Source organism: Eschrichtius robustus, chromosome 2, assembly GCF_028021215.1.
Source record: "Eschrichtius robustus isolate mEscRob2 chromosome 2, mEscRob2.pri, whole genome shotgun sequence".
Taxonomy (NCBI): Eukaryota; Metazoa; Chordata; class Mammalia; order Artiodactyla; family Eschrichtiidae; genus Eschrichtius; species Eschrichtius robustus.
The window spans coordinates 16,508,046-16,529,022 of NC_090825.1; the positions used below are offsets into that span (position 1 = coordinate 16,508,046).

The 20,977-nt window shown below is 33.4% G+C and overlaps 1 protein-coding gene across 1 annotated transcript in view; it reads right to left on the reverse strand.

Annotated features, from left to right (window-relative positions):
• CDH18 (cadherin 18) overlaps nucleotides 1-15,640 on the reverse strand; it is a 318,315-nt gene extending 302,675 nt beyond the window's left edge. The window contains exon 1 of the mRNA XM_068532070.1: nucleotides 15,413-15,640. Coding sequence (XP_068388171.1) covers nucleotides 15,413-15,640 — 228 coding nt within the window. The remainder of the gene's footprint in view (nucleotides 1-15,412) is intronic.
• Nucleotides 15,641-20,977: the final 5,337 nt, after the last annotated feature.

The window sequence follows — 20,977 nt, forward strand, 5'->3', positions numbered from 1 at the left end:
AGAAGTGTCAATGGCAATCTTCTGACTCAACTGTCCCTGGCGTATCAACTTGGCTTCATTTATAGCCACTCAACTTCCCTTGGTTCCTGCTCTAATTCAACACTGACTCACTGGCCTTTCTGCCAGTTCTGTGATCTAGCCAATAATCATCTGGAAAGTTACTTTCACACTTAAGTTACTGAGTCACATTCTGTTGCAGTCGAGAAAATGATTTACTAAATCACGCCTTTGAGGGCAACACCCACTCACACCTCCACAGATACAAACGATTTGAACAATAAAAATGCCTGATGCCTGAAACCAAGGGGAAGAGAGCCAGGCTTGACCCTCCCAGTCTTCATAACCTTCTTTACATATTCGAATCAAGCTTTTAGATCCACAGTGTTTAATCTCATTCTGTCTGCCTATAATTGTATGTGACCTTCACAGACTCATACTTTTGTGTATATTATGCACATGGGGCTAGGTTTCCTATCTAATCGGTCTAAACCTGCATCGTCCAACATTTTAATCATAAATTGCAAGTAGCTATTTAAATTTAAATTAGTAAAACAAACATTCAGAACCTTAACTACAATAGCCACATCTGAAATGTTCAACAGTCACAGGTGGCTAGTAGCTACCATAATGGATAGTGAAGATATAAAACGGGACTATAATTGCAGAAAGTTCTGCTGGACAGCTCCGGTCTAAACACATTATGATAATTCAACTTTCCCCATGGTTAAATCAGAAATTCAGACTTAAGTTATTCAGCACAGGTTGACTGCCATTAATTCAGTATGTGCTTGAACAGTAGTCCAATAAGGCTCAAAGAAATTATGCCTTCTCCATAAAATGAATTTATCTTATTTTATATATATATACACATATATATATATTTGTTAACTAATGTAGATTTGTTTCAACAATAGGACTCTGATTCATAGAGAAAGTAGTACCTAGAAATGGGAGGCTTTAAAAGACAGAACCTAAAATGTGGATCTGAAAAATATTTGGGCACTTCAACTCACTCTCTATCTAGCTGCAAGCAAGGAAATCCTTTCTATAACAAAGCATAGAAACTGATTGAACTGTTGCCTGCCAATTTTGGGACTCGGGCTTCACATACTTTCTGAGTGTGCAGCTGTAGGGGATTGGCTAGAATCCTAATCGCATCATTTGTATCTCTGATTCTGCCTTTGCCTGGAATCTGTCCTACTCTTCAGGTATGCAAGCTGGCAAATCAATTCCCATATTAAACTAGTTCCAGATAGTTTCCTTCAACAGCCAGCAGGGTATTACTAACCAACACAGACATGTCAATCACTAAGGCAGATGAGAAGAGTTCAGGATGAGTAGCATTTTGAGGAATACCTAAATTTTTAGATGCTATGGATTGGTAATGGCTAGAGGGCACCAACTAGATGTTCTGAAGAAGATGAATAGCTCTATTACGAATAAGTAAAGACTACATGGATTCATGTTAATTTACCGCCTCCTTCTCTATCACTACTGGATCTTCTTGAATATGGGCCAGCCTCCTGTAAATAATAAGGCTCTTCAGAGAAAATAACTTCCTGGGTAAAAAATTAGCTGTGGAAATACAATTCTCATTTTTTAAATATTTTACTGTTACTCATTTTTTAAAGCCACTTTATTGACGTATGATTAAACCCAAAGACTATACATATTTATACATGCGTACTCCTTGAGGAGTTTGAAAATAAGTATACATCCATGAAACCATCACCACAATCTATGCCACAAACATATCCATCACCACTAAAAGGTTCCTCCTGCCCTCTTTTGTTGTTGTTATTATTATTTGTGATAAGAACAGCATAAATTCTACCCTCTTAGCAATCTTGTAAGTATACAATACAGTGCTATTTTATTCTCACTCATGCTTCAGATTTCGTCAATCGCTTGCTCCTTCTTGAGATTTTTCTCCCTATTTATCGACTCTGATTCCATTTCTGTTCCATTGTTTCTAAGTCCTCTTGAATTTTATTTGCAAACTTTAGACCAAGTTTTCTCTTTTCCCTTATAACATTTTGTTCCACAGAATTCCATTCTGAGCCAGAAGTCCATGTATGTTTCCCTAAATTTTGATGCAGGGCTTCAATCACCACTTAAACCCCAGTATCTCCCATTTCTACCCTTTAGCCTGCATCCTTCTTCCAGTGTTCTGCATCTCTCCATACCTGCCCACCTGCATGCCCATGAAGCACCTGGGACATAGACTATCCAAACCTAGCTCCATCACCGTCACTCCCAGACGTGATCCTCCTCCTTTATTCTTTAGCTGTCGCCCCCCAATTTAAGGAGGTGCCTGCCCAACATCTTCAAACAGCCCTGCATCCCCCTTTCTCACTCTCAACAGATGCAAAGTCTTGTCAATTCTACATCCTAAAATAAAAAAGTTTTAATCTATTTACTCTCTCCAATTATTCTGCAATTACCAGATGCAAGTCTAGATTTGTGCAATGGTAAAGCATCCTCTCTGCCTTCAAACTTGTTCTGTATGTCTCATGTCACTTCACACTTGAAAATCCTTCAATTCATTCCCAAACACTTGGAGATAAACTATATTCTCCTTTGAATCTCCAACCAGCACTGGCCCTCGGTGGCCTGTCATGCTGTCTAGCTTCAGCTCCACTTCCATTTCTCAACATGTGATCTGTGCTCCAACTGCTGTACTTGTATATCCTTAATTTCTACTTATATACTTTTGATATGTCATTCCTAAAATTCCAGTGCAGGTCTCTCTTAACCAATATACTTTACCTGTCCCATTTTCTATTGATGGCAAAATATTAGTCCAAATTCTTCCTCTTCTGAGGAGCCTTCCCTAAATGGAGCTAAGTCAAGTATATTACTCCTCCCCTTGCACCATCATCCCCTATGTTTAGCACCTCTACTGCACCACTAGTACTGTGATGCTATCATTTGTTCCTGAAATCACCTCTTCTTGCCTTCATTTCATTAATTATTGAGACTGTATTTTTCATTAGTGTAATCTCCACATTTAGCACAGTGTATGGCATGCTGTTAGTTTTTTAACAGTTGAATTTACGTTGAAGCAGTAACTTTCAAAGTGAAATAGGATTCTTGCAATCATCTCATTCATTCACTTCTTTAATGTGCATAATAAAACTTTGTTCTGAAAGTTTGGATTTACCCAGGTCAAAAAATTACATAGTAGAAAAATCAAGGCTACCTGTCCAATGTTCCTTCCGCTACTTCTTGCTACTTGTGTCAAGTGTTGCCCTGGGTCGATAATACGTTATACGGTCCATAAATATAGTATCCCTTAAATCATTATGGAAAAGTAAATAAGCAAACTATGCTTTATTGCCCCCTTTTTTATGCTATATTAGCTCCTTTACAGAAACCTACCTTTGATTTTCCTGAAATTCTTTTTCCCTGCAATTCTGTTGCTTATATAGAAGAGCGATTGCTTAGCAACAAATATATTGATGCCACATCCTTTTCTTCTTAAAGTCAACAATGTCTTCACATTTCTCTAAATATGAAGCCCACAGTTCTTTATTCCAGAGACCCTGTAACATCTATGTCCTATTGTGTCTAGCCTCATCTCTCTCTTCTCTACTGCTCATTCCCTAAATTGGAGTTACCCGGTCTTTCTTTGACCCTCAAATACACAAACTCCTTCCCATCTCAGGATCTTTATATGTGTTACTCCTTCATAATGGACACTCCCCCATTCTCAAACGTCATACACAAGCATAGCATCAATTTGGTGTGATTAGCTCCTATTCATTTTTCGATCCTGGTCTGTTCTTCCTCAGAGAGTTCTTCCCTCAACCCCAATCTAAGTTTAACGCTACACTCAAGTACAACATACTTTCAAAATCCTCATCACAGTTTATAGTTGAATATTTGTATGAATGTTGGCTTAATGTCAGTGTCTCCCAAGATACCTGCTTCATTAACCACTATATACACAATGCCTTGTAGAGTGACCAGAACTGAGGAGGTATTCAATAAATTATAAATGAATGAATATGACCTAGTCTTCAACCTTTGTCAAAATAAACTCAGCTGACAAATATCATATGATATTGCTTATATGAGGAATCTACAAAAAGGGTACAAATGAACTTATCTACAATACAGAAATAGAGTTACAGATGTAGAAAACAAACTTATGGTTACCAAGGGGTAAGGGGGGGAGGGATTAATTGGGAGATTGGGATTGACATATACACACTGCTATATATAAAACAGATAACTAATAAGGACCTACTGTATAGCACAGGGAACTCTACTCAATACTCCGTAATGGCCTATGTGGGAAAAGAATCTAAAAAAAGAGTGGATATATGTATACGTATAACTGATTCACTTTGCTGTACACTTGAAACTGACACAATATTGTAAATCAACTATACTCCAATAAAAATTTGAAAAAATAAATAAATAAACTGAAATCAAGCTATGGTTCCAAACAAAGCAAACCAAAGAGAAGACTATATTAAGTTAGTATATTTTAATTTTTTTATATTTTATATTATTTTATTTTTTAGTATAGAATAGGATTTCACACCATATACCATTCTAATGTCTATAAATATACTGACAAATAAACCATATACAGGGACTTCCCTGGTGGTCCAGTGGTTAAGAAGTCGCCTTCCAATGCAGGGTACGTGGGTTCGATCCCTGGTCAGGGAACTAAGATCTCACATGCAGCAGGGCAACTAAGCCCGCGTGCCACAACTACTTAGCCTGCACACTTTGGAGCCCGTGCGCCACAACTAGAGAGAAGCTCGTGTGCCGCAACAAAGAGCCTGCACGCTGCAACAAAAGATCCCACATGCCACAATTAAGACCTGACGCAGCCAAATAAATAAATAAATAAATAATAAAAAATAAAAGCAGAGATGGCTAAAACATTAAAAAATATATATATAGGAAACATAAATAATCCTAGAGCAAAGAAATTCATTATATTTCACTCTGTGATTCTTGTAACAAATGCCTGGTATTTTCTTTATGAAATTCAAAAAAAGTAAAAACTAGATGTATTCGAAGACTGTCTAGGCTCAACTTCAAACTAAATGCTTTTGTTATGTGAGGTCTGGTGCAATTAAATGTTCAAATATTCAATGGATAAAAATCAATAAAATAATGAAACATTTCCTGCGAATAATCTAATACCTATGTTGAAACTATTCATTTCCTTAGGGCCAATACATGTTGAAGTAAATCAGTCCACAATTAGTTATGAAGTGCAATATGATTTCTGGAATGCATATTTCTACTCTTTCACATTTTGGGAGTATTTGGATTTTCATTTCTACTTCTGCATGAAAATAGTGAATCATGGTAAAAGAATATTATTATTTATATAGAGAGAAATATTAAAAAGATTACCTAATCCAAAGCTTGTTTTTGTGTAAAGAAAAACCTGAGGTAATATATGACAATAAAAATGGCAGACAAAGCTAATAAAGATGTCTCTTACTATAAACAATTATAAATTTAAAGTACACTATAACTGAGATAGAAACAGAGAAAGGTAATTCACTGGAGAAAGGAAGGAAGAGAAGATTTTTACCGGGAAAGTCATTTGCAACTGGCAGATAGTCAGATGCCTTTGGGGGAAATTAAGTTGGATACAGGCCATGAGCATGAAGATTTGGTTTTACATCTCCTAAAGATTAGAAACTATGACTTGCAGTCCCTCAAGGTATAAAATTAGAAAGGAGATATCTGAACAAAGCAAGACTACTTGAAAACAATCTCCATGAAATGAAAATTAGACTATTTACCCACTAGCTTAAAAAAATAGCAAGGAAGCTTGTGGTCTGTTAAGAGCTCTTGGTAGAAAAAAGTTTCCTGTGATAAATTGAAACCCAAACTTGCAGCCCAGAAGAAAGGTATACAAGATTTATTTTTGTATTGCTAGTGTTCTTTTGTTGTTGTTTTCATTAAATGTATGAATAAGAATCAATAGTTAAAAATTAAAAATTAATATATATTTAACTGAATCACTTTGCTGTAAACCTGAAAATAATACAATGTTGTAAATCAACTATACTTCAACTAACAAAAAGAAAAAAAGAAAAAAATGTTAAATAAAAATAAAATTTATTCAGATTTATGAAACCAATTTGTTGTCAGGAAACAAAAAAATAAGTGACTCTCTATGGATATTCCTCAAGCTATATTTTAGAGAAATCCCATCAAAATCCTCATTCCCACTTAACACACACTATCGAAGACAAGTGAATATAAAATTTTAAAAGGCATACCAGGATCAAATCTCCATGACTGTGGATAGACAAAAGAAATATGCAAATTAATCAAGCACAAAAAGAATAATAAAATTTGAACGAGATTTTGAAATAGATGGCTTGCAATAATTAAAGTCATAAGAGAAGAAATAGAGGTCAAAATGAAAGGAGAGGTCGCATATAAAAAGGAGAAAAGGAACCAGAAAGAACTAAAAATTTAAAAATATATTCAAGGTAATATTTGTGTTTAAGTCAAAGAATATACTAACTCTTCAACTTAGTTGAAGAGAGGATTAGAATGCTAGAAATGAATCTGAGAGAAATTATATCAAATAGAAGTTTTAGAATGAAACAATAAATGAGGAAGAAGAAAATTCAAAAAAATAATAAGATGGGATGCTATATTTCTGTAAAGTACAAAAATCCTAATAATTAAACAGAAAATACTGATTTCAGTCTGTTATGGACTGAATTTTGTACCAACAAAATTCACATGTTGAAATTCTAACCCCAGTACCTTATTTGGAGATAGGATCTTTATAGAGGACTGATGTCCTAATGAAAAAAGGAAATTTGGACACAGATACCCATATAGTGAGAACACCATGTGAACATGAAGACAGCAATCTACAAGCCAAGGAGAGAGGCTTGGAAAAGATCCTTCCCTCAGAAACTACAGAAGCAACCAACCTTGCCAACATCTTGATTTGACGCCCAGCCTCCAGAACTGAGACAATAAATTTCTGTTGTTTAACCACTCAGTTTATAGTATTTTGCTATGGAAGCTCTGGCTAATTAATACATAGACCAGTAAAAATAGAGAGTCCTCTCTCCTCATAAAAAAAAAACTTCAGCGCCTAAGCACATTAGTAAGTCTACAGACAACAAAAGACATAGAGATAATCCTGAAATCAACCTAAGAGAAAGGGATGAAATTTAAAATGGAATTTCAGCAGATTTCTCATTAGCAAACATAGGGTCCAATATAAAATATATCTTCAATAAAATGATAATGAAAAAACTCAACCTAGAATCCTATACACAAGAAACAATCCTTCAAATAAAGAAAGAAAGGAAGCTTTTACTGCTTTCAGGCTAAATAGAAAAATAAATAAATAAGTAAAGGCCATATATAGGCAATAAGTAAATCAAACCAGGAGAAAGAACAGTGGTAGACCCAGTAACAAACAAAGATACTGGTAAAGTTGGGTAAATCTAAGCAAGACAATGTTTAAATGACTTTAATAATAATTAAAGAAATCTGGAAATGTCTTTTAAAAAATGAGAAAAGAAGATGCTAGACAAATATAATATGAAAAAGGAGAAAGTGATTAGTGTTTAAACATCCTAAGATATTCATATTGTTTAGGGTAACTGTACTGGTATCAAATTTAAGCTTTCTAAAGTACCTGTTAAAAAGAAGTCGGCTCATGTTTCAGCAAGAAGTAAACTGAACCCAAGAAGTTTGATATAGAAGCAAAGGCGAGTAAAAAAGTTGTAAAACATGTTAAACATATAAATAAGTATATACTTTATACATTAATACTAACAACAATAACAATAAGAAGAAGAATGAGTGATTGGGTGGCTTAAAAACAGTTTGGCTAGTAGGCATGTAAAAAGTAGAAAACACAATAATGTAATCAAAATGTGGTCATTCTACGTCATTGTATAGGAGGTTGATAGAGACACTAAGTTTTGACGTGAAGTCAAGAATGCACAAAAAAATTAAGAGCGAGCACAAATATCAAAAACATACAACATAAAACTTTCAAACCAGCAGAGAAAAATCCCAAGAGAAGTTATTATAGTAGAATAAAAGGAGAAAAAAACCAAAACAACTAACAGAAAACATAGTGCCCATAAAATACAAAATAAATTGGTAGTAATAAGTCCAAGCATATTAGAAATCAAAATAAACAATGGAATAAACTCATTGCTTAGAAAAATAAATCATCAGATTGCATTAAAAAACTTAAGTTTAAAAGTCATTCGTATGTGTTATTATAAATGACACATGTAAAATGTCATTATAGTGATGTAATAGTATGGACAATATACTCAAAAACATTTTGATCAAGAAAAACGTGTTCTATGGGTGTCAATGTCGGATCCAGGCTGGCACTATTGCCACTTTGCACTGGATAATTCTTCGTTGGTGGGGGCTGTCCTGTGTGTTACAGAATGTGTGGCAGCATTCCTGGCCTCTACTAACTAAATGCCAGTAGCACCACATCCCTGCTTGTTGCAACCAAAAATCAGGTCCACATTACAACTTTCAGGGACCCTTGGCCCTTTTGCCTTTGCGGGCCTTTTTTTTTTTTTTTTCAATTAAAATGATAAATTCTATTTGCAGTTGCATTTATATAAAGACTAATATAGACAGCTATATTCATGTTCATATTTTATTCTGATTTGAAAACACATTATGACATTTTCCTGAACCCTTTAAGGAGCCGTAACCATAGTGATTATGCCAAATGAAACGAACAGACAATTTATCCGGGGCGAAAAATGCGTCCAGACATTGCCAAACACCCCCAGGGGTTAAAGTCACCTCTGGCTTAGCACCATGGATAACACTCAAGCCCACATACACACACAGACACAGGTGGGTGCATTTGCATAGTGATAAAAAGTTCACGAGGTGAATAAGTGCATACATTGTGCCCATAATAGGTATTGCTTTGTATTGATGACGCTTAAAAATTTTCTGGCGTAGCATTGAGAAACACTATATATAATGAGTGTTAATGCTATTAATTTCAACATTTTTAAACAGTTCAGATAGAATGTCACTCTTCTCTAAAAGTAAAATTAAACTTAGTGAAATCGGATTTCGTAAAAAAAAACAAGTTCTATATCACTACAAATTAAATGAAGTATATGCAAAATCAAATTTCTCTTTTATGCACCCAATTTCTTTTAGGACTAGATCTAAAGAGTTAAATTTCCATGATAACTATTGAGAAATTTCTATATCCATAATGGAACTGTATGCCATGGATTAATTTCACATGACATCATGTCATCACATTGTCACTTGCGTAAAATTCAAATGTCATGTTTTGATACAGGACGTTTTCCATTTCAAACAAGTTATGGTAAAAATATTCATAAAATTATTGTCTTTACAATATCAGATGACAATTGGGACCTTTTCTTGCTGTGTGTTTAATTTTTAATTCAGAGTTCATGATGACATTAAAGCTATCTTTTCTTTTTCTGAAAAGCCTGAGCCTTCCCATTCCTTCATACATGATTTATTCTCTCTTCAACCTCAAAATCATTTATTTAATTTGAATCTACAGTACTTCATCTTAAAAGAGATTTGAAGGTGCTCTTTTAAAGAAAGAAAAAAATATAAACTAATGGCAATAACAGTGATGATGAGAGGGGAATTTCATGCACTATATACTAGAAACTGACTTTCATTAAAGAATCAGATATCTCACAATTTGTTCTTTGGCACTGTCATAACTAATCCCCCTTCCCATGAAGAGATCACTTAACTGTTTCGAGCATCATTGCCTTCTATTACTTGAGGAATTTGGCAAGATGGTTTCTTAGTTCCTGTGTACTGCTAGAATTCCTTTCTTACCCTCTATATGCTTGTTGTTGTTGTTGTTTTAATAAAGCAAATTGGGAATAATTGCCTAGAGTCTACACTCAGCTACTCACGCATGTAGGACATGGGTAAAGAGGAGAGTGAGAGGTAGAATTTTAGTAACTAAATTCTTCATAGATGTAAGCAATATCTTCTCCATGTTACAGTTTATATCTAGAAAAAATTCTAACAGTTATAAGAATATACACCATAAATGAAGGGAAGTGAAGACAGAGACTATAATTCATTTGTTTATCCTGAAAAAAAATCTAAGTTCTTATTAATTTTTATTGTCAAATGTATATTTAATGTCAATATAGCCCAAACCCTAATGTAACATTGTTAATAGATTAGGTACCTTAGCCTAAAACATGCTACTAAGTAGGAACACAGTTTTTGGGGTCTTACCTCTTGTTTATGATTTTTTTATTCTATTCTCTTTAATTACTAAATAATGCCATGTGGATAATATCTACTTAAAGATATACCGAAGTAAACACAGAGTTTCCTTTATTTCTCATACAAGAATTCTTGGTTAAAGAAGTCATCCTCAATGTTTTTAAAATGAGAATAATATGTATTTATGGAGCAGAACACCTAGCTAATTGCAAGCAATTATCACTTGATATATATGAAGCTCATGTCCAGCACTTGTGTGTTAAAAGACATTATTTCCAATGTATGTCCTTAGTTAAGTTCTCATAGTTACACATATTTAAATATTCCTAGCATGTACCAGTAAGAGTCAATACACTTTGCAGTTACAACCTGCACACTAGGATATATTCTACTGGTAAATATGAAACATATATGCAATACAGCCAGTAGCTAGTGTCCAAAAATAAGAAATCATGTGTATTTTAAATTATAATTTCTGATCTCGAAAGTAAGCAATTCCACTTTTACACCATCTTTTTTATTCATTAAGTAATATTTTCTAGTATATGTAATAAACTGTAGATATTAATACCTTAAGGATGCATTTTTAATCTACTGTCACTAATTCTGAACACCAAAATCCTCAAATTTCAGAGGAATCCAAACCAAATAAAAATGTAGTTTCAGTCAAAGGAATGCTAAGAATGATCAAAGTAAAATAATACCTTTCTATAAAGCAAAAATTATAAACAAAGTCAAAAGGCAAACGGCAACTGTGAAAAAATTATTGGTAACATCACTGGCAAAGAATTATTTCATCTATTACGTAAATATCAAAAGTATAAGTTAAAAAGACTAACAAAAGGGCCTGAAGCGTCAGTTAGTAAAAAAGGAATATTCATATCCCTTCAACTATGAAAAGGTGATCAATTTTACTCACAATAAGAGAAATGTAAATTGAAAGTACACAGAGATGCAATTTTTCACCTATGATATCTGTAAAATTCCAAGTTTTACAATCCTATCTGTTGGCACTGCTGTAGAGAAATATTTATTCTCATACATCAAAGAGGTGCAAAATTCACCACCACCTATGGAGGAGGACATCTACCAGAATTAAAGATTTATTTATTTTTAAATGAGAATCCCACTCTGGAAATCCCTCCCACAGATACACCTATATGTACGCTAAATGATGTGTGTAACAGGACATTCATTACACTACTGCATGTAATGCAACAAAACAATAAAAACAAAAACGCCAAGTTGATAAACAAAGATGAATAAACAGAGAGTTTATACACAGAGATTCTTGTCTCAATAATTTCAAATAATTATCACAACCCTTAACATGACTACAAAAGGCTATAGTTTATGGAGCCCTTTCCAGTGAATTACCACATTTGATCATTACAATAGGCACTGAGGTAGATTCTGTGCAAATGAAGATGAAGTAGTCCCAGAACCTGCTTTCAAAGCATTCACAGTCTACTAGGTGAGGCAGATATCTCAAAGAGGGGTTCCAAATATTTTCTGGAAATGTTCATTAGTAAATATTTTAGACTTTGTGGACTGTAATTTCTCTTGCCACTACCTAATTCTACCATAGTAGATTGAAAACAGCCATATACAATATGTAAATGTAAGTCTGGCTGTATTCCAAAACATTATTTACAGAAACTGAGTTTGGATTTCATTTCATTTCCATGTATCACAAAATATTATTGCTTAAATTTTTTCAATAGTTAATTTTTTTTTTTTTTTTTTTTTTTTTTAGTATGCAAGCAATACCAGCACATGCAACTAGATGAATTTGCACACAGGCTATGGTTTAACTAACCCATAATCTAAACTATAAACCAAACTTTATAACACACTTGAGTTAGTAACAGAAATGTCAAACAGTATTTCTCAGCATTACGTGTAAGGAAACAGAAATGCAGGGAATTAAGACACTTGCCAGTTGTAATACAGATAATAAGCAGAGAAGCCTTAACTCAAACTCAGCTCTATACTCACTAATCATTACTATCTCATGAAGGCAATGAGTCTACTCTAATGCTAGGTGTGATACATGGCCTGCACTTTAGGATGTGTGTGATATTTTATACAAAATTATGTTCTTAGTTATAATGGAATTCATTCAGCTCTGTTCAATTTTGAAAATAAAAACAGATTAAATGGTCTATATTAGTTTTTACATAATTTTTGGAAAAGAGAGAACATTTTTGTTGTAAAACTATAATGACATTACCGTAATTTTTTCCAAGAAGAGAGGACTTACTTGCAAACAAAAGTCCTTTCTTTCCAAGAAGAAAGGACTTGCTTACTACTTATAGCTTCCTTACTCTAATCTTTCAAGTATTTAAAAAGATCTTTAATAAGTCCATGAGGTTAAATCCGTGAGATATATTCATACACTAGTTTTGGTATTTGATTTCTCATGGCCATTACACTCTGAAAAAAAATTATGGATTGTCAATTATATTTATCTGTATATATGTATAATTATATATATATTTTAATGGTGAGATGGTGTATGTATTATACATGTATATATAGTTATACTATGTACCATTAAAACTGCCGTATGTTCGTGGCCTTAGCCTCATTAAAAAAAAAAAAAATCTCTTAGTAGTGAATAATGCATATTGACCAATGTCAACAAAATGAATTCCCTCATAATAAACCCAATCACTAAGAAAAGTCAAAGAAAATTATTATAAAAAATATAAAAGAAACTGGTAAGTATCAAAACAGTTTGGCTTGAGCTCTTATCAAAAGTTTCAGATGTTGTTTTATAATGTGAAATATAACTATAGATACACAAAATTACTATCCAGAGCTCAAGGATGACTGGAAACAAACTTATATAATTCATGTAGAAAATATATTATTTTAATAACAAATATTGCATTGGATTATTGTATGATTATTATTTTGTATTGTATGATTATTATTTTGTATTATATGATTATTATTTTGTTTCTGTTGACAAAATTCCTGCTGGAATTTCAGTGACAGAAGGGAGTAAAGGATATAATTTTCAGCTCTTTGGAGGTACTCCCGTCTCATGCTTATAGTAACTGTAATGATTGTATCTTCTATTCAGGAACACTTTGAAAATATATGGCTCTCATTCATTATGAATGTATTTATAAGTGTGAAATATAAATTCTCTTCTCTAATAAAAATAATGGAACAGGAGGTTATTATAAGTACATATGGATTGTTGAATTTTGCAGGTTTTTTTGAACTGTCACAGTTGTGTATGTACATATATATGTATGTAGGTGTATATGTATGTATGTATGTACATGTGTTTGTACGTATGTAGGGGGTTATGGATGAGGGGAATGAATCCACACAATCAAGTTAGAATTGCTTATAAAGGCAGATGAATATTGAGTAGAAAGATTATGAATGAGTGAGGGGCCCCAGGTCAGATAGGGAGTAGGGGGGCCACACCTTTGGGTGTGACCCTTTCAATTTGTCTGTTAATACTACAACAGAATGGATACCGATTTCCGCAGAACCTCCACAAAGGAACAGATTCACAGCCCTCACCACCTCCTGATGGCTAACAAGCTCTCAACCATATGTTCATTGGCACCCAAGCCCAGAAAGACTGTTTGCAACTAATCTACTGATTGAGCTTTCATTTTTCACTCAAACTAGGTGACCCACCAAAAAATGAGAAGCTATCTGATCTTTCCCTAACCTTTTCTAGCAACTTTTGTTTCCGTTTTTTAGTTAAAGTGACAATAAATATGTATAAAATTTTTCTTAATAATACATAATTTTTCCTTTTGGTACTCTACAAAGGAAACATTTTTCTGTTCCTTTTTTTTTCCCCTCCTTTTCAAGGATTGAGAGGATTATAGAAAAAGGATTTTGAAGTTCATAACAAAAATAACTTTATAGTAATTCAATATATTATGTTTTTACTTTAGTACATTTATCTACATTTACTTCATGGAACAGTCTGTAGGAAAAAAGCATAGGATGAATATGAGGGGTTTTCCTTCTTGTTTTAATATGCACATAAGAAAATGATAGAATTGTTCCAGATCTTTTTTGTGTTTCACATTCTGACTCCGTAGCTCCTGCCTTGTATGGAAAATATAGCTGCCACCCAGTCCGTGTTGGAAGAGGGGCAGAACAGATGGCTTGTGCTCCTGTACTGCCTACACAATAGGGAAGCACTGTGGCTTGGATGGAGTACTATTTTTTTTTTTTTTTTTTAGTACTAACAGTGTTAAAGTGAAAATAAATAGTCAAGCAGGGAGGCAGAAGTCACTGAGCCTGCAGTCATAAAGATTCTACTGCTGTGATTGCTGCTTCTCCCATAGGTACTGAACAAACCTAAGTGTGCCTGCTTCCAACAATCAGTAATCTATTAGAAGGTCTCTTACTTCTCACTCTATTCTTTACCCTGGAGCCTTGACACATGCTTAAACTGTCCCTTATTACTGAGCGCACAATTTCCTAAAGGGTATGACAAGCCATTAAATTGTCTTGTCTGCATTTCTGAGAGAAAGGGAAGTTGGTCTGAAGTTACTGGTCATTTTGTCAACTTCATTCTTTTGGGATTTTAACAAAACCTGTACACCCAGTTTATATTTAATCTATATTTAAATATATCGATATTTGTATGGAAATTAATTTGGGGGATTGGAAAAATATCCATGTGTCTTTAAAGGCTGACATAAATTCAAATACCGTCTCTGTAACAGTTAGCAGAAATATATTAGATGCCGTATATAGTGTCTTCTTTTTAGCCTCATGTGCAATAGCAATAGATTAAAAAAACTGTAAGTATCAACATACCAATAAATGACACTGTGAATTCTAATATATCTTCATGGTAATAAAGACGAAATAACTGAATTGTGTGTTTAATTAAGTGTCTCCATTTTACATGAGAGAACAGAAAGAGTAATATGCTGGTAAAGAACATTCAGTCTAGTCTGTATGGACCGATGTTTAGGGAGATGTGACATGATTGGTGAAGTTCATTTTTTATAATTATTATTTTAAAATGTTTAGAATAAGAAATAGCATTCTATAACATAATTCACTTAAAGTGCCATGTCTCTTCAAATCCAACTGCCACTCCACCCTCATCCCACCTCCCAATTTCCCAGGAGAGGAAAAAACAAACCAATAAAGAAAAACTTACTTTTCCAACATATTGTGGATCTGGTCCCATATGTTCTTCTAAAACAAAGAACTGATTCCAAACCCATCCCCTTTTGGGACGGTGGTGGACTTCAGTTTCACCTTCGATGTGTTTGGTTTGGTTTCTGGTCCCCTTGATGGAGCTGTGTTGAGCAGTTCCATAACACCTCTGCACAAAACAGAGACACACGAGGACTGGACAGATGCAAGATGTGCTCGTAATTTTCATTGTAAGATAACTTTCCAGTTCACAGTTTTCTTCCTTTTCCTTGTCAGCTACAAATGCTTAGTGAGCATTCGAGAGAGAAGCCAAAGCATCTTTTGGAAGGACAGTCCAAATTAAATTGTTTAGCATGTCCATGATTTAACTGTCCAGCAGGGAAAGGTCAGACTACATTTACATCCTGAAACACTTGGAGAATCAAAGCTGTAGTTGTGTGATCCTAGGTCTTCACAGTTGGTGAACAGGGGCAACCATTTCCTACCTAATCGAAAGAGAGAAAATTATATACATTACAAAACATGGCAGTTTTAAGTATTTGCTATGAATGCAAATTATACTGTTTTGCAGGGTGATGATGATAGGAAAAGAACACATGCAAGTTCTTTTGGAAATAAACACAAGCATACATACACATAGCCAGGCATAAGCCTGCATGCTGCAGTTTTACAGGGACATACATATTTGTATTTTTAATTCTCAATTATATATGTATGTATATAATTGAACATATATATCAATATATATTATATATATATCGTTTCAAAGTATACATAGAAACAACAAAAATGAAGCCCTAGGGAGTGTTAAAATGCTCAAAAATTGACCATGAGTATGTGCCCAGACCTGAGTTAGTATGATCTCTTACACTACCTGATCTATTAGGGACTCCACTCTAAGTGCAAATTTTATATTTGTTTTTGTGTTCATTTTGCTTTTGTTAGATGTGATACAACTTACTGCACATTCTGTACATCAATTTTCTACTACATATGACTCACACAATCTCAACAAAATACTCCCTAGGGTTGAAAAGTTTTCACAAACTATCACAGCAATCAAGTATGTACTGAAATTGTTTAGTAAGTAAAATAGAAGAAAGAAGATGGCTGAAAAAAATGTATGTCACTGAAAGTTACTCCACGCTTGGGGATAAGATTGGCACAATTGAACATGAGTAATATTAACAACTGAATCAGAGCTTGCATGGGTTTTAATAGGCCTTCAGATGATGCTCTAGGATGTGGTCTTTACCTCCAGGCAAGACAGTGATTCAAGCTTGGGAATGACACTACACAAAATTCTAGCGGCTATGCCAAGAGAGGTATAAGGAAGAAAAGGATGGTGGCAAAAAGAACAGAGGGGAAAATATTTCGATTTTCAAATAAGGAATGCTGAGGACTTGGACTTAGGTTTTAGTACAACTGGGCAATGAAGTAAAACTTGAGAAACATTTCTGGAAGACAAAAGACAGGATTTGGGAGAGAAAAGCTTGACTAAGATTATTAGCTTATTGAAAGCACATAAAACTGTGTAGCATGTTTTGCTGTATTTTTATATATGCATGTTTCAACATGTGTTTAGAAAAAAGTATAATGACTCAAGATTATAGCTATCCCATCTAGTAAAAAAAATTAGATGAATCACTTTCTCACTCCATAAAATTCACCCTTGCAAATCAGCACAAATGGAAATGTAGACCTAAATGAATTGCAAGGTGGTTGACATGAAAATATAAATGATTTAAAAAACTGAATATAAATAATCAGTCACAGTATAATTCTTCTATTCAATTGAGAAAACTAAGTAGGGGATGGAAAAAAAAAATCACAAGACCCAGAGCAAGGTGGTTTTCTCTATCAGTATCTCTCCCTATAAATTAGGGTTAATAATAATACTTACCTCACCAATTGTGTAAGAATTATACTGGATTTGAACTGGGATTTTATTTTAGTCAGCTGGCAAATATAAATTAAAATGTATAATATTTTTTAAGGGCAAAGATACATTTTTCATTGATTTAAATTAAAATGACTCAAAAACTTTTCTAACATATTAAAAAAGAGCAATACCATTTTAGCTCCAACATTGTAACAGCAATGGAAGGAAAGTCAGAAAACAGAGGCTTTCTCTTTTTTTTGACAATTTATTTACAATATGCACTTATGTGAAACATCTAATTTTGAGTCTCAATTTTCTCATTTGTGATGAATAATTGATTTTAATATTTGCTTCAGTTCACCGAATAAATTATCTGGATACTTTTAAAGTTTTATTTTTAATTTATCAAAAGTTTCTTAATTTTCAAGTCACAGATCTCAAAAAAGAGACTTTAACTAGCCTTTCTTCTAGAAATCAACTTGATTAATAAATAAAAGGTGTTGTTTTCTTAATACTTTTACACCATTTGGTGTGATTTTTAAATGAAATTAACATCTTTGCCTTTTATGCCAAGTTATTTAACAAAGCATAATTCATGAGTAGAAGGTGAAGAAAGTGTCTTTTGTAATGCATTACAGATATGTAGAATGAGTGTTTTCTATGCAAAAATGATCTTGAATGGCATCCCCAAAATACATAAATACATTTTAATCTACCTATGTATTATATGTTTATGAATCTCTATTATGACAATTATGAGAAGTGGTAAGTAAGGCTCCGTGGAACAAAAAAGCAAATGTAAACATCACTACTGTACTTTTGAAAGCAATTTGATATACTACATAATGAGAGGACAGAAATCCAAATGTGAAAATCGTCTACTCTATATCAAGAAATCCATCCCTGTATAGGTTAGAATTAAAATGCAAATAATAATAAAATAAACCACTGGTTGAGAATAACATAATAAAAATATGTTACAGCCATTTTCCTTTTTTTTTTTTAAACTAAGCAGCATGCAGCCTTCAAACACCCTTCCTGCTTTCCCGGAACACTCCAATATATGAATTCTGATAAACAGAGACATAAGCATAACACCTAGGGACCAGATACTTCTTTCTTCTAACCTTTTAGTTAGAACTTGCACCAATGACATATGCATATTAATTACAGGCTCCCATACCCTGGAGCAGATGATGGATGGATGTAGGCAAAGATGAGACATTATTTTTCACAGCAGCAGTAAAGGTCTTAAGACCCAGATGTAGCCCTGGTGAGCTCAGCAGCCATGATGGACAGAGTTCAGTGGCAGCTGCATGAATTAAGGGTCACTTTGGACGTGCAGTTTCAGTGGTGAGTACCTGACATTGTTTCTTACTGCCTAACTTCTGTTTGTTCCTACTTCTTGCCAAACCTGATTTTTAAGGCCTCTCACCAATTGTGACGGCTACATAATATTCTTCCAATAAATTGATTTGTTGCTTTCCTTGGCCAAAGTTGGCTTTTGCTGTTTGAAAACGAAAACATTCTCTTATAAAAAGCATTACTCCCATAATACTCTAAACACAAAGTTCTTTCTGAATAATGTGTTACCTGCACTAATGTGTAACGCAGACCTCTCTCCCCGTTGCAGTACCTAATTGTAGTGATTCAATGCTGCTACCAGATACTAGTCCTCTTGCTTTTGTAACTACTCCCTCTTCTGTAGTAGAATTAATGACACTGTACTGAGTTAAGAGACATGACCTCAAATGCTCATTCTGTAGAAAATATCAGTTTATGAGCATTTTATTCTCTGAGCTTCACATCTCTCATTTATGAATAAAAATTTTTATTGGATTATCTTTAAGCATGTTCAGTTAATTCTTTGAGTTTATGATTTAGTAACTGTGTATCATTTAAGACTTTTCTTATGCTGACTTATGTGAAATCACCCAAGATTCAATGATCAGCCATTTATAGCTTATAAGTATAGTCATTCCTTCAAAGGGCTCTGAGTAAGCACCATTCTCAAAGAAAAATATTGTCATATTCACTCCAAATGTATTGCTTGTAACTTGGGCCTTTGACTGGATTTTGTTTCCAATTCATTCTTAATTTATAAAACTGGGAATCCAAAGAAGTCTAGAGAATGCCTTCTGTTTGCTTTTTTAAAAAAGATTTCTTTGCTCTTTTTCTTGTTTTGAAAATTTCTTTGTAAAAAATACTCTGTCAGCTTTATTTTATGAATGTATCTTTCCATTCTCCATATGTGTGGGGTTATGTAAGATACTATTTCACATGTTCAAAAAGCCTAGGATTATAATTGCTACCGACTTCTAAACTTTAGCATTATATATTACTGGTCGGAATTGACCTGACTTTGCATAGAGCAAGCTTAGCTAAAGTAGAAAATGTCAAAAGAAGATAAAGTATGATGGAAAGTTCATATTTTTGGAATGTTTTCATTGTAGATATATAAGGACATCTTGTGTGGAGAAATACGTGTTAATGGTAGTATGATGCCCAGTGCACAGAAGGGGGTCTTCCCAAATGTCAAACCTGTAAATCTATTGGATGAGAAGCCTGTTCTTCATGAGAGGGTGATACATCTTGAAAATGATGTAACTTAACTTTTCCATGGTAAATTATTGAAATCCATCATACCGCCAGGCAGATTCAAATATAACAAAATTTATATTATATTTGAATTCTGGGGTACATATATAAAGAAAAAGTTACAAATACTGAACAAAAGCTTTTTTTTCAGTTTAATAAAAATAAATTTACTACTATCTATCTGTGTGTGTATGCATGTGTGTTTGTATGTATGTATGTGTGTACTTACTACCTACCTTCAGGATGTTGTATTCTAAAACCTTAAGTTATCCTTTAGGTTGGTGTTTACAGGCATAATAGCTATTGCTGGCAAGATGCATTCTCAGGTATATATCTGACCCTGGAACTATGGTTTCCATCATTTTCAGATCCAATGATAAATAATATCAGTATCATTCTCTTGTTCTAAGTCTAGGTCTTATTCAGTTTCCAATGATACTGGCTTCTAAATTTTGGTTTTTCCTTCCTGTTCTCTACTCTCAATTTTACTATTTTTTCCATTAGTGTTTTATTCTTCCTTAATTGATAATTTATCTGATTAATAATTCATTTTACTCTTCTCCATAGGTGTCAACTGGATTAAACAGCTCTTGCTTACAGTCAAAATGCAAATACTCATAAATCACATGAAATTGCAGAGGGCTTCACCTAAATTTGTTGCAAGTTTTATTTCCAGGTTGGCTCTCAAATCAATATTATTTTTGATTTCAATCTGACCATTTTAGGATATTCTCATAGCCCCAAGATTTGCACATAATCAATTGCATTCACTTAAAACATATATATTTATTATATATTTAAAACATATGTATTTAAAGGTAAAATGCTTTATATTATTTGAAAATGTGGCTCTGTTTAAAATATAATGAAATATCTAAATAATAACATACATAAAACAAGAAGCAGTAACTTTTACATAATGTTTTTCTGTTGGAAATGTTAAGTTTCACGGAGATGGTGATAAAACCACTACATGTGCAATTATATTCCAATAAAGATGTTTAAAAAAAAACAAAAAACACTACATGTGCAATTATACTCCAATAAAGATGTTTTTAAAAAAAAAACAGAAAAAAAACACTACAT